This window comes from Triturus cristatus, chromosome 2_1 (assembly GCF_964204655.1).
Source record: "Triturus cristatus chromosome 2_1, aTriCri1.1, whole genome shotgun sequence".
Classification (NCBI taxonomy): domain Eukaryota; kingdom Metazoa; phylum Chordata; class Amphibia; order Caudata; family Salamandridae; genus Triturus; species Triturus cristatus.
Genome location: NC_140581.1, coordinates 589,970,998 through 589,983,884, shown reverse-complemented (window position 1 = coordinate 589,983,884; position 12,887 = coordinate 589,970,998). Strand labels below are relative to the sequence as shown.

At 46.4% G+C, this 12,887-nt stretch overlaps 1 protein-coding gene across 2 annotated transcripts in view; it reads left to right on the top strand.

Moving 5' to 3' along the window:
• Positions 1–11,280, top strand: part of SKIC3 (SKI3 subunit of superkiller complex) — a 1,406,584-nt gene extending 1,395,304 nt beyond the window's left edge. For both annotated transcript variants that reach the window (XM_085632495.1, XM_085632494.1), the window contains exon 41: positions 9,814–11,280. In XM_085632495.1, coding sequence (XP_085488621.1) covers positions 9,814–9,891 — 78 coding nt within the window. In that variant the 3' untranslated portion in view covers positions 9,892–11,280. The remainder of the gene's footprint in view (positions 1–9,813) is intronic.
• Positions 11,281–12,887: the final 1,607 nt, after the last annotated feature.

Below are 12,887 nucleotides of genomic sequence, written 5' to 3'. Positions count from 1 at the left end.
ACGATTTTCTAGGACTCTCCGTAGCTTTTGCTAGTTACTTTGTGTTTCTGCTTTCTTCTTGCTTCTTTTTCAAGATGTCGACGAAGTCAGGATTCAAGCCGTGTAGAGTGTGGTAAACACATGTCCATTACAGATCCACACGAGGATTGTGTCTGGCGCCTGTCGTCGGATCACGACGTCGAGGGATGCTCTTGCTGCCTCAAGATGAATCCAAAGGCCTTAAAGGAAAGAGAAGCGAAGTTATTTATAGCGAAAATGAGAGAAGAGAGGTCGAAGACGTTCAAGATCGAGGTCGAAGTCGACGTCGGGTCATGCTTCTAAGTCGAAGAAACATAAAAAGAAGAAGAGGCATGGCTATCGATGCCGTTCAGATAAGGCGACGGCTCCGAGATCGACTTCGCCAACATCTCGACGCCGTTTCTCCCTCTCCTTCTGTGTCAAATCCTGCTTCTCCTGTTTGCCCGACTTCTCCTGCGGCTTCCACGGAGCGCTCTCCGGCTCCGGCTCCATCACCGACGCATTCTCCGGCTCCGGTTGAAGAGGCTGCGGCTCCTGATGAGTCTTCGACTCCACTGGCTCCACCGTCGGCGCCAATTGGCCCGAGTCCAGTAATGCCTCAATCTGAGCCTTACCCCCCCTTTCTAGGCCCAGGACAAGACCCATCGCATTATTTAAATGCTATGTATGGCGTCTTTTCAAGAGCGATGTACCCCTCTGGAGCACCATCGGGTCCTATGGGTCCAATGGCCTTTAATCTGGGGGTCCCTCAGGCCTACGCTCAGGCTCCATTTATGCTATTCTTCCCGGCTACGCCGTCTTGGCATTTCCCGTCGCCGAGGACGTCAATGCCGCTCACTTCTTCTCCGGCTCCAGTTCGACCTCGTTTGACTCCGGCTGCTCCTCCGGATCCGTGTTCGGCTCCGGCTCCGTCAGAGTCGGTTCCGGCGCCGCCGACGCCGGTCCTGAGGATTAGGTCCAGGCGAGAAGCACAAACGGTTCTGGAGGAGCAAAGGTACCAGGTTGAAGAGATGGAAGAGGGTGAGCTTATGGAGTCAGATGACTTGTTTGAGGAATTGAAGGAGGCTAGTGGCCTTGGTTTGTCACCAGAATGGGAGATTACTCCTCACAACTGATACTCCCTCTAAAGATGTGGCTCCTTACCACATGGTCTTTAGGAAAGCAGCGGAGCTTTTGGATTTACAGCTTCCAACTACTGAATTTAAACCTAACATCCTTACTGAGGTTCTGCATTCTCCCTCCACCGTGACAGAGCCTTTATTTCCATTTAATGAGGCCATCACTGAACCAGTCATGGAGGTATGGCGTAAGCCCTTTTCAGCTCCTGCGGTTTCAAAGACTGTAGCTAGAAGGTACAGGGTGGCTCCAGATGATCCAGACTTTCTTACTTCCCATCCTTCTCCGGAAAGTCTGGTGGTTCAGGCTGCCTGCTCAAAGAGGTCTCCCGGGGCCTTTCCACAGGTTCCTAGTGACAGGGACTCTAAAAAGCTCGGCCAGTCAGCCAAGAAAGTTTTCTCCTCGGCGAGTATGGCCTTAAAAGTCAACAAATGCCACCTGTCACTCGGGCAGTTCAGTCAGTCAGTCAAAACCACTTTATTCGATTAATTAAAATCATAAAAGTATGCTAAACAGATATATATATAAAATCTTACAAATCACAAATATACAGTTAAAAACATTCCAATTAAAATTTCATGATCGACCATAAACAACTTAATTACTTAGTGCAGGATCAGTTTCCTAATGTTAGATGGGATCCACATCTTGTAGTAATTTTAGTCTAGCCCTTCTTTCTCTAACAGCGGCTGCTAAAAAGCTAGCAACACAAAACATAATTAATGGACATTCAAGCAGGCTTAAAAACAATAAAGCTGGCTTATACTGTGTAAAATTCCTACTTTTTAACAAAGGAATAATAAACTTTTTCCTGGCATATTTAAAAAAAGGACAAAAAAGCATAAAGTGCGTAGTGTCTTGTGGAGAAAGGTCATCACACTTACAAGGGGCAACATCTTCTAATCTATTCCAGCCAACCACATCCCAAAGAACTATATTTAATTGGTTGAACCGCAATTTGGTCAACAGCCATCTATGAAAAGGGTTGGATACTATTGTAAGGTATAATGACAACCCTGAAGACTGGGATACCAGGACATGTCCCCTTACAGAGGGTTTACGAAGTTCATCTTCTTCACGCTCGGCCTCCCTTAATTTCATAAAATTAGATTTTACCCACTCAAGATCTGCCTTACATAGAGTTTCAGGGTTAAAAAAGATTTCAGGTCTCCCAATGTAGGCAGATAACGACTCTATATTAGACAACCATTGAATTTTATTCATGTTGTCAAGTCGAGTACAGTCCTTTAAGATTTTATGATTTAAAGTAAGGTTCGGGTTTAGCCATATTTTAATCCATAGCAGCAGAGGGGCTAATTTGATCATATCTGCTATGTAACCAATCCCGAGTTCCAGATGGACTGAGTAAGAAGCGGTTGATTGAGGGAGGCCAAGGAGGGAGCGCAAGAATTTATTTTCCTCCGTTTGGATCACGTCGTGTTTAATGTAACCCCAGATTGACACCCCATACCTTACAATGGAGATAGTTTTAGCTTTATAAATTGTTAATATTGCCTCTATCGGCTTTCCTCCCAGCCTTTTAGCAAAACCAAGTACTGCCGCAGATGAATTTCTCGCGGAGTTTACCTTTATGGAGAGCTGAGGGGTCCATGAGCCTTTGTCATCAAAGACAACTCCCAAGTAAGTGAATACCTTCACTCTTGAGATTACAGCTCCCCTACAGAAAAAAGGCTTTACTTTATTTTTTGCTTGTCCTAACGACATAACATGAGATTTGCCGTTATTAACCACCAAGTCCAGGCTATGCATGAAGTCCCCAAACGAGTCCAGCAGTCTTTGCAGAGCCAGGGGGGTCCTGGCCAGCAGGACAGCATCATCCGCGTAAAGGAGGACCGGAATCGGGCAGTTATATCCACGCTCTCATGGATTCTGCTAAACAGCTGGCTCCTAAGTTATCCGAGGAGGACAGGCAGAACTTTAATGAAGTGCTGTCAGACACTCAGGCGGCTGCGCGTCAGGTTATCCAGAGTGGCCTGGACACTGCAGACTCTGTCTCCAGGATTATGGGCTCCTCAGTCGCCGCAAGGAGGAGTGTGTGGCTGAAATCTTCTGAGTTCTCCCCTGATGTGCAGGCAACGCTTCTGGACCTGCCTTTCGACGGTTCTGGGCTCTTTGGTAAAAAGGCTGATGCGGCCTTGGAAAGGTTCAAGGACAGCAAAGCCATGGCCGAATCTCTGGGTCTGCAGACACAGCTTAGAGGTTCTTCTTATAGGAGATACAGAGGTTTTGGGAGGTTGCCCTTTCGGACCTACGGGCAGCCCCAGCAGCAACAGCAGCAGCAAAATACCCTGTATAAGAGCTACAGGGGCAGGATCAGAGGTCGTGCTCAAGGTCGGCAGCTCTCCTCCTCCTCCTCCTCTTCCTCCCTCCCTGCCACCAACTCAAAGCAGCCCTAGATCCACCATTCTGGATCATGTTGGTCCTGTGGGGGGCCGGCTTACCCATTTTCTACAAGATTGGGAATCGGTCACTACAGATCTTTGGGTTCTAGATCTTGTAGAAAATGGGTACGCTCTTCCCTTTCGGGAATTTCCTCCGAATTACCCTCCTTGCCAAGGTGCTTGCTCGGAGGACCACCTTCTTCTCCTGCAGGAGGAAGTCCTTACGTTACTAAAAAAAAAGGTGCGATAGAGGTGGTTCCAGAGCAGGATCAGGAATGCTACTCCCGGTATTTCCTGATTCCGAAAAAGGATGGCAGACTACGTCCAATCCTGGACTTCAGGATCTTGAACCTTTTTCTAAAGCAGGAGAAGTTCAAGATGCTCACCCTTGCGCAGGTTCTTCAAGCGCTGCAACAGGAGGACTGAATGGTGTCGATCGATTTGCAGGATGCGTATTTCCACATCCCCATCCTGAAGTCGCACAGGAAGTATCTCCGTTTTACGGTAGGGTCGCAACATTATCAGTTTGCGGTCCTTCCGTTTGGTCTTACTACTGCACCTCGAGTCTTCACCAACGTGATGGCAGTGGTGGCAGCCCTTCTCAGAAGATCGGGGATTCCAGTTTTTCCCTATCTGAACAACAGGCTAATCAAAGCGGAGTCGCCGGAAAAGGTGCTTCATCATCTGCAGGTTACAACCCAACTGTTATACAAATTGGGTTTCTCGATAAACGTGCCCAAATCTCACCTGGTGCCCTCTCAGCGCAACCTGTTCATAGGGGCGGTACTGGACACTACTGTGTGTCTGGCATTCCCTCCTCCTCAAAGGATTCTCGACATACAGGAAATGATTCCCTTGTTTTACAATGGAGCGGTCGTTCCAGTCCTGAAGGTCCTTCATCTGCTCAGTCTGTTTGCGTCCTGCATTCTGTTGGTCAACCATGCACGCTGGCACATGAGGGCGCTCCAGTGGTGCCTCCGCAGGCAGTGGTATCAGCACAACGGAGATCTCAGGGAGTCAGTCAGGATCTCCAGAGAAGCTGCAGCGGATCTGTCTTGGTGGAGCGTGGAGGGCAATCTGTCCCAAGGAAAGCCCTTCCATCTACCTCCATCGGTGGCCACAGTAATAACGGATGCATCCACTTTAGGTTGGGGTGCGCATCTGGGGGGATCTGGAGATCAAGGGTCTTTGGTCTCCAGAGGAAAGGTTGCTTCACATCAACCTTTTGGAGTTGCGGGCGATACATTTGGCACTCAAGGCCTTCCTCCCTTCCCTTCTCGGTCAGTCGGTTCAAGTCCTGACAGAAAACACTACCGCGATGTGGTATGTCAACAAGCAGGGAGGAGTGGGGTCGCATTGTCTGCAGAGAGGCTCTGCGTCTCTGGTCCTGGGTTCAGGATCATCAGATTTGTCTGATGGCAAATGATCTGGCCGGGATTCTGAACGTGCGTGCAGACAGTCTCAGTCGGCAGTTCTCTGCCAAACACGAGTGGAGGCTCCATCCGGAGGTGGTTCGTCACGTCTTCCGGACGTGGGGAACTCCTCGTGTGGACCTGTTTGCCACTCACGAGAATGCTCACTGCCCGTCATTCTGCAGTCTCCGTTATCTGATGCAGGGAGCGTTGGGGGACGTTTTTCAGTTCAGATGGGACTCACATCTCCTTTATGCGTTTCCTCCCATACCTTTGATTCCTCTGGTTCTGAGGAAGATTCGCCAAGACCGGGCCCAAGTCATACAGATCGCCCCGGATTGGCCAAGAAGGGTGTGGTATACAGATCTTCTCCACCTCTTCTCGTGCCCTCCGCTCAGGCTCCCTCTGAGGGCAGACCTCCTCTCGCAGTCGGAGGGGCAGGTTCTACACCCCCACAGCTTACAATTTGATGCCTGGAGATTGAACGGGGCAACCTGAATTATTTTTCTCTCCCGCCTTATGTGGTAGATGTAATATTGTCTGCCAGACGTCATTCCACTAAATCTATCTAGTCTTGTAGGTGGTCTAAATTTGTTCTTTGGTGCGGAGAGAAGTCTATTGACCCTTTGAGGGCTTGTTTATCCAACATCCTTCAGTTTGCTCTTTCTCTTGCTCAGCAGGGCTTTGCTGTAGCTACTGTAAAGGGATATTTATCGGCTTTGTCGGCATTACTTTGTTTGCCGGATCTGCCGTCCTTGTTTAAGTCACCTATTGTATTACGGTTCCTTAAGGGCCTTACCAACAAATTTCCGCCTACTCCCTTTATTGTGCCTCAATGGGAATTAAATCTTGTGTTAACTTACCTGATGGGTTTTCCCTTCGAGCCCTTGCACAAGTGTCCCTTAAGGCTGTTGTCTTTCAAAACAGTTTTTCTCACTGCCATTACCTCGTCAAGGAGGGTAAGGGAGCTTCAAGCTCTGAGTTCGAAACCCCTGTTCTTGACCATTCATGCTGAAAGAATGGTACTCAGGACCAGGGCTGCTTTTCTGCCAAAGGTGGTAACTCCTTTCCATCTGGGGCAGTCCATTACCCTTCCTACCTTCTATCCTCTCACTCACCCTTCCAAGGAGGAGGAGCGGCTTCACCGTTTGGACCATAAGAGGGCAGTGAGTTTTACCTCAATAGGACTAAAGACTTTCGAGTGGATGACCGGCTCTTCGTGGGCATTGTTGGCTACAGGAAAGGCAGAGCGGTGCACAAGGGCACACTTTCCAGATGGATTATCTTGTGCATCAAGATATGTTACTCTTTGGCCGGTAAGGAACCTCCAGAGGGTATAAGGGCTCATTCTACCAGGGCAAAGTCTTCAACATCTGCCTTATCTAGAGGTGTTCCTGTGGAGGACATTTGTAGGGCAGCAACTTGGGCCTCCCTCCACGCTTTCGCGAAGCATTACTGGTTGGATTCCGAGGTGAGGAGGGACGGACACTTTGCTTGTTACGTCCTTCAGGACTTTTTGGTATAGAAGGTTGGACACCCTCCTCCGGGAGTGGGACTGCTGTGGGAATCTTTTCACAAGGTGAGAAATCCACTAGCAGATGTATCCATCAGAAGAACAAGTTACTTACCTTCGGTAACGCTTTTTCTGGTGGATACAGTATCTGCCTGTGGATTCCTCACTGACCCACCCGCCTCCCCATTGTCCACCCTTGTATACCTACAGTAGTGATGATGTTTCAAAATGTATTTATTGCTGTCAAGGGAGTGTATTATTTCTTTTGCCTTCCTGCATTGTCTTCACACTGTGTGTGTTGGTTTGAATATTATGTACTGTGTATACTGTATATCTATTGCTGTCCGTCCGTGTGCCTCGAAGGCACGGAAAAAAGGGCGGAACTGACGTCATCACACCGACGGGGTCCTCTTATGAATCCAGTGACGTCAGCGGAGCCGCGAGCGGAGGCGTGCTTCTGTGACGTCGTCCTAGTCGGCATGGAGAGCTACAAAAGTTTCTGAATGTTGCTGGCGCTGGGGATATTCACAAGGTGAGGAATCCACAGGCAGCTACTGTATCCACCAGAAAAAGCGTTACCGAAGGTAAGTAACTTGTTTGTTTGCTACTCTGCGGGATAATCATACCCGTGAGTTTGTTTTCAGTAGAGACCTTACGTCTTCCTTAGATGTCTACACGTTATTTCTTTTACATAAAACTGTAGGACTGCCTGCTATACTGCAGGGTTTTTAATAGGCACAAACCTGCTATACTGCGGGGTTATTAATAGGCACGAGTTTGCCTCCCGTGATGTCTGCACATAATTCCTTCTTTAATAAAACTGTAGGTTTATCTGCTACACTGCGGGGTATTAAATATGCGCAAGTTTGTCTTCCACAACAGACCTTGCGTTTTTCTGTGACGTCCACCCGTATTTCCTTTTGAAATAAAACTGCAGGATTTTGCTACACTGCGTGGTAACTAGTATGCGCGAGTCTTTTTTCAGCTCAGACTTTAAGTGCTATCTTCATGTCTATGCGCAACTCCTTCACGAGAGATCGCGCTTCCGGGTCATGTGATATCTATCGCAGACCCGGAATCATTTGCCGAGAGATAATGAGACTGCCCATATGGCGGCAAAATAGAGGTAAGAATCCGCTTCGGTTTCCTTCAGCAAGAGAGTTCTCCATGAAAGGAGGGGAACCGGCTGCCCATGGAGTACCGGTAAGAAGAACTGGGGTTTCAGTTCCTGTATGTCTATATCCTAAGCCGGATCAGAATTTATGTAGCCCGATGAGGGATCTGATATCTTGAGAAAAATGGGTAATCAGGCAATATTTGATAGGCCAAACCAGGAAGTCGTCTAAATTGTTGAAAGCACTGTATACATAGGAATTTCGGCTGTAGAGTTTGGTCAGTAACCCGGTCGGTCCCATGATGTATTGCTCTCTTTTTTGATTACAGCGCCATCGAAGTATGGCACCTGGATGTTGAATTAAACAGAAGTTGTCATAAACTATGTCGTAGTGGTAAATGTAGTTTTTTTTGTCTCTACTTCTTCCTCCTCCTCAATTGGCTTTTATTCAAAAGACATGGATTAGTGCGTTGGACATTTAGATATACGTGTAGCACGCTGTGTTCTGAGATTCCGTGGCTCTATTTGATTTCTTTTATAAGCATTCCTTGAATCATTAATCAGTCACATCATTTGGTTAATAGATTCACGGGTGATATATTTCGTTATGGCTTGTATAAGATTGTTTAGAGTGGACATTCGGGTGATTGATTTATATGGACTGCCACCTCAAGATAAAGAAATACATTACAGCTATGACTTATGTGTACATATGTTCCTGTGTGTGTGTGTATATATATGTATGTGTATATATGTTAATAGATGTAACGATACAGGTGTATATATTTGTAGATAAACACATATATTTATTATTATTTTTTCAGGGGATTTTGTTGGAAAGTTATCCTTATACACCCTAGTCCTGATGAGCCCTGAAAACAAGGGGGCTGAAACGCGTTGACTTTAGGATTGGAGGACGCCCTTGTGAATTTAAAGTGTTGTGCTAAAAGTTTGAAAGTACAAAAAGTTAAAGGTGGAGTAATATAACTCCCAGTACTTTCTTATAGGGTTATCTTTGTTGAAAGGAATGCTCTTTTTTCTAAAAATTTGAAAGCATCCTGACTTGTTTATAGGGTAATAGAGAATAGTAGAAATATTTAGATTAGGTTTAAGTATTGTGTTTTTGTTGAAGAAAAGAAGATGTATTGTATATAAGAATATTCGATTGTATATATGCATACACAAAAAAAATGTATAAAGGTTTTGATTTAAAAAAAAATACATTTTTCAAGACTCTTGTTTGAACTGCCCGTTGTCCATGATTTGAATTGATATTGAATCAGTCAAGAGAGTAAAACTCGAGGGGAGGAATAATTCAAGTTTTCCTGCATTCTACTATATTGTATATATTTGTCCCAAAGCATCATTTGTTTATAATATTGTTCATTTACCCAGATGCTGTTGGGTTATTTGGGTTACCCCTTTGGATATAGCGCTCACCATCAAAACAGCCTTTCTTGCGGCCGTTTCATTGGCCAGGAGCGTGAATGAGCTGCAGGCTTTATCATCTAAGCCTCCCTTTCTATCCGTTTTTCCTGACAAACTGGTGCTTCGCACTAGGGCCTCTTTGAACACTGCACACGTTTGCCAAGCATTACTGACTGGACGGTGGGTCCTGCATGACTTCTTAGTCTAAATGTGTCCGCAGACCCACCTCCAAGGTTCGGTATCTATTCAAAGGTAAGGAATCTGCTGTTAGATGTCTCTGTCAGATGAACAAGTTACTTACCTTCGGTAAATACTTATCTGGTAGAGAGAATATCTAGCTGCAGATTCCTCACCGACCCACCTATCTTCCCCGCTCTACGGATAGATTTCTAGGGTCTGGGCTGATCCCTTTCAGGGCACTAGTTTGGACACACAACTATCAGTGCACTTCATGGCTCTGTGGTTCTGGCGTTGAAAGTTGTGAAAAATAACTGACGTCATTGCACCGAGGTGGCGCCTATATAGGTGATGCAGACATCACTTACGACTCGGACGGCGTCGACAACGCCACACGGAGCCGATAGACGCCATCTACTGGCGGGCAGGGCTCCCGCTCACAAAAAATCTTCCGGATTCAGCCTGACGCCTGGGGAAATTCAAAGGTAGGGAATATGCGGCTAGATATTGTCTCTACCAGATAAGGTGTTACGGAAGGTAAGTAACTTGTTCAACAAGAATAAACCAGATTTTTATTTGACAGTATTAGGCATATACTGCTATAAATTTAACACCTTTATTTTTGTCTTCTAGGTTCTGATAGAAAATGCCAAAGCTAATGGAGATGTTAAAGTGTTGGAACTGCATGAAAAATTGTCAGCAGCTTTATAACAAATAGCAATATCAGTAAGAAAAGAATCTGATGGATTTACCATTACCTGCACCCATTGCTATTTTAAGGAGAAGTCAGTTGCCTATTTTTAGAAGAAAAAAAATCTTCATAATCATCCATTTGGTTGCCTCCAAGGTTGTGTTTATGATGCAGGACACATATGTTTGCATTACCTTCCATCAGGAACTTGATGTAACCTGTCTTCGTTTTTCCTTTAGAATTACATGCATGTTATTTTACTTTACATTGGTTATTACTACAATGCAGTCTTTGTTTACCTTTACTGGAGTCATTAGAGCACTGTATGATGAACAACATGGTTACATCGCTTGCTTCGCAATGGCTGCATATGCCTAAATAAACATCCGCTTTTTCTTGACCTTGTATATTAGCAATCGGGTAAAATGCAGTTTGTGTACATGGGTTTATATTTTGCCTAGATCTGTTGCCTATGACAACAATTAAGCCATTGTTCAGGAGAAACATGCAATGTGTAATCCTACAGTCACCTTCCGAATAAAACAGTCCATTTCCCAATAGATTCCGTATTCATAGAGTCCATATGTCTTGAATTCCTGGACACTTCTAAGACAACTCAGAACATGTTTTCAACATTTAGATGAGTAGGACCCATCTGGGATTACATGTTTGCCTGTATCATCTTTGAAGGCAATGTCTTGTGTCTGGCTGCAGGCCCATCCTATAGTGCCACCTTGTCATCATCAATCTGTTTACCCTAATCATCAGAGGCTATGGACAAATGCTGGCATTTGCAAAGGAGATATTCCTGATGATAAGATACTATTCACTTTCAAGCTGTCCATGTTTTTATTGGATAGATTGACCTTTGCAGATGTACACTGCTCTAGCTCGCTGTGTTTGCCATAATTATAGTTATCATCACCCAGGTGGTAGGGCCGGTTATACTTACCCATCTGGGTTTCCAGTGGCGTCAAGGGATGACTAGATGTATGTACATTATGGTGTTCTTGAGAGGCACTAACTACCATAGAGACAAAAACATTCCCCAAACATTAATCCTGTTTACAACATACACATTAGCTTTAGATGTGATGAAAACACATCTTAGTTCCCTACGCATCTTCAATTTTTACTTCCACTTTAAAGAGCTGCATATGAATTTGGAAGGCAGACACCTGCAAGCTGCATGAACGAAATGAAAAATCCTTAAAGGTGGAATTAGTATATTGGCTGCCTGGACATTTTGCATGAGTCTCTGTCAATTTCTATGTCAGGATAGAAGTACTCATGATGCTTATTTGATTAATTTAAATTTAAATAATGCGCTCAATGTTAATCATGGCAAATTTTTGATTGGTAAAAGTTTCAGTATTTAAAACGCATGAAATAAAAAGAATAGAAACATTTTACTGTGTATATCATGATTCATGGTTATTTTAAAAAATTTGAGTGCTGAGAATATTTTATAAAAACAACAGTTGATGGACAGAATGCAGAACAATGTCATACATTCAACCCAGTACAGAGATCTGGGCCTAAATCCATCGTTTTTTTGCTCACCATGCCATTCCAGTTTGAACCCAGCCATATGCAAATCAGTCTTGACCTTGTGCCTCATGGGAACAGTCCAGCCCGAACTGCCAAGCCAGGTCCTCCCTGGAGTTTTAAGGACTAGCGGGCTACAGCCAAGTCCTTGGGTGTTTCCGCCACGCGCCCTCCTCCGCCTTCTGCTTTTCGCTCCATTCGTGGCCACAGAAGGGACGCCCAACACGTTCTCTTCAGAGTCATAGGCCGCCGCAGCAACAGTCTCAGCGCGGACGTGGGACCAGCCGAGGCGGGTCAGGAGGCCAGTGGGCAGGTCAGTTCAGTTCACTTCCACCCCGGCCACCACAGCCCCAATACCTTCCTAGTCTGGTTTTTCAGGCCAGTAGGCGGCAGGATCCGCCATCACCTCCCCCACTGGCGCAACCACTTCGGACAGGTGGGTTTTACAAATAGTCCGAAGGGGCTACTCCCTCCCCTTCGAGACTACCCCTCTAGCCATGCCACCCCAGTACCACCGCATGTCGGGGTATCACTTGGCACTTCTTCAACAGGAAGTCGCGGCCCTCTTGGCCAAGGGGGCAATCGAGCGTGTTCCTGCACCAGAAGTAGGACGTGGTTGTTATTCCCACTACTTTCTGGTGCCCAAGAAGGACAAGGGCCTGTATCCTATCTTGGACCTCCGGGACGTCAATCGCTTCCTCTGGAAGGAGATGGTCAAGGTGCTAACCTTGGCTCAGGTCTTGTCTGTCCTCGACCCTGTAGACTGGATGGTAGCGTTGGACCTGCAGGACGCATATTTCCACATGCCTGTCCTGCCGGCACACAGGCGTTACCTATGGTTCACGGTAGGCCACGAGCACTATCAGTTTACCATGCTCCCCTTTGGCCTTACTAGCACCCCTCGGGTGTTCACGAAAGTGATGGTGGTGGTCGCAGCTCATCTGCGCAGATCAGGGCTCCCAGTCTTACCCTATCTGAAGAGACACGTTAGTGATTAATTCCTTACCTTAGAATAATCCTCAGGCGTCAGACTGGGTCCGGAAATTTTCCGCTTAGCAGTACCCCTGCGCGCCAGTAGGTGGCATCGTGCGGCTCTGCGTCAGTCACTGGCGTCATACGCGCAGGAATGACGTCACGGAGACTACTTAGGCGCCACCCATGGGCGCTGACGTCAGTTCTTTCTTTTTCCAAGCCAAAAGCGCAGATCCGGATTGAGTACATACCTCGGTCATTTTTTGACCACTTTTTTGCGACTTTTTGTCTCCTTCTCTTGTCTCCTGGTGCACGTAGGGATGCCTGGCTTTAAGTCTTGTGGGTCGTGCCGCTGTAATATGTCGGTGGCGGACCCCCATGATGTCTGTCTCTACTGCCTGGAGAACGACCACGACTCCCGGGATTGTCGGGACTGCCGTGCCATGGCCCCGAAGGCATTATGGGAGTGGCGTCGGAAGTTGCTGGAGATCCAGTG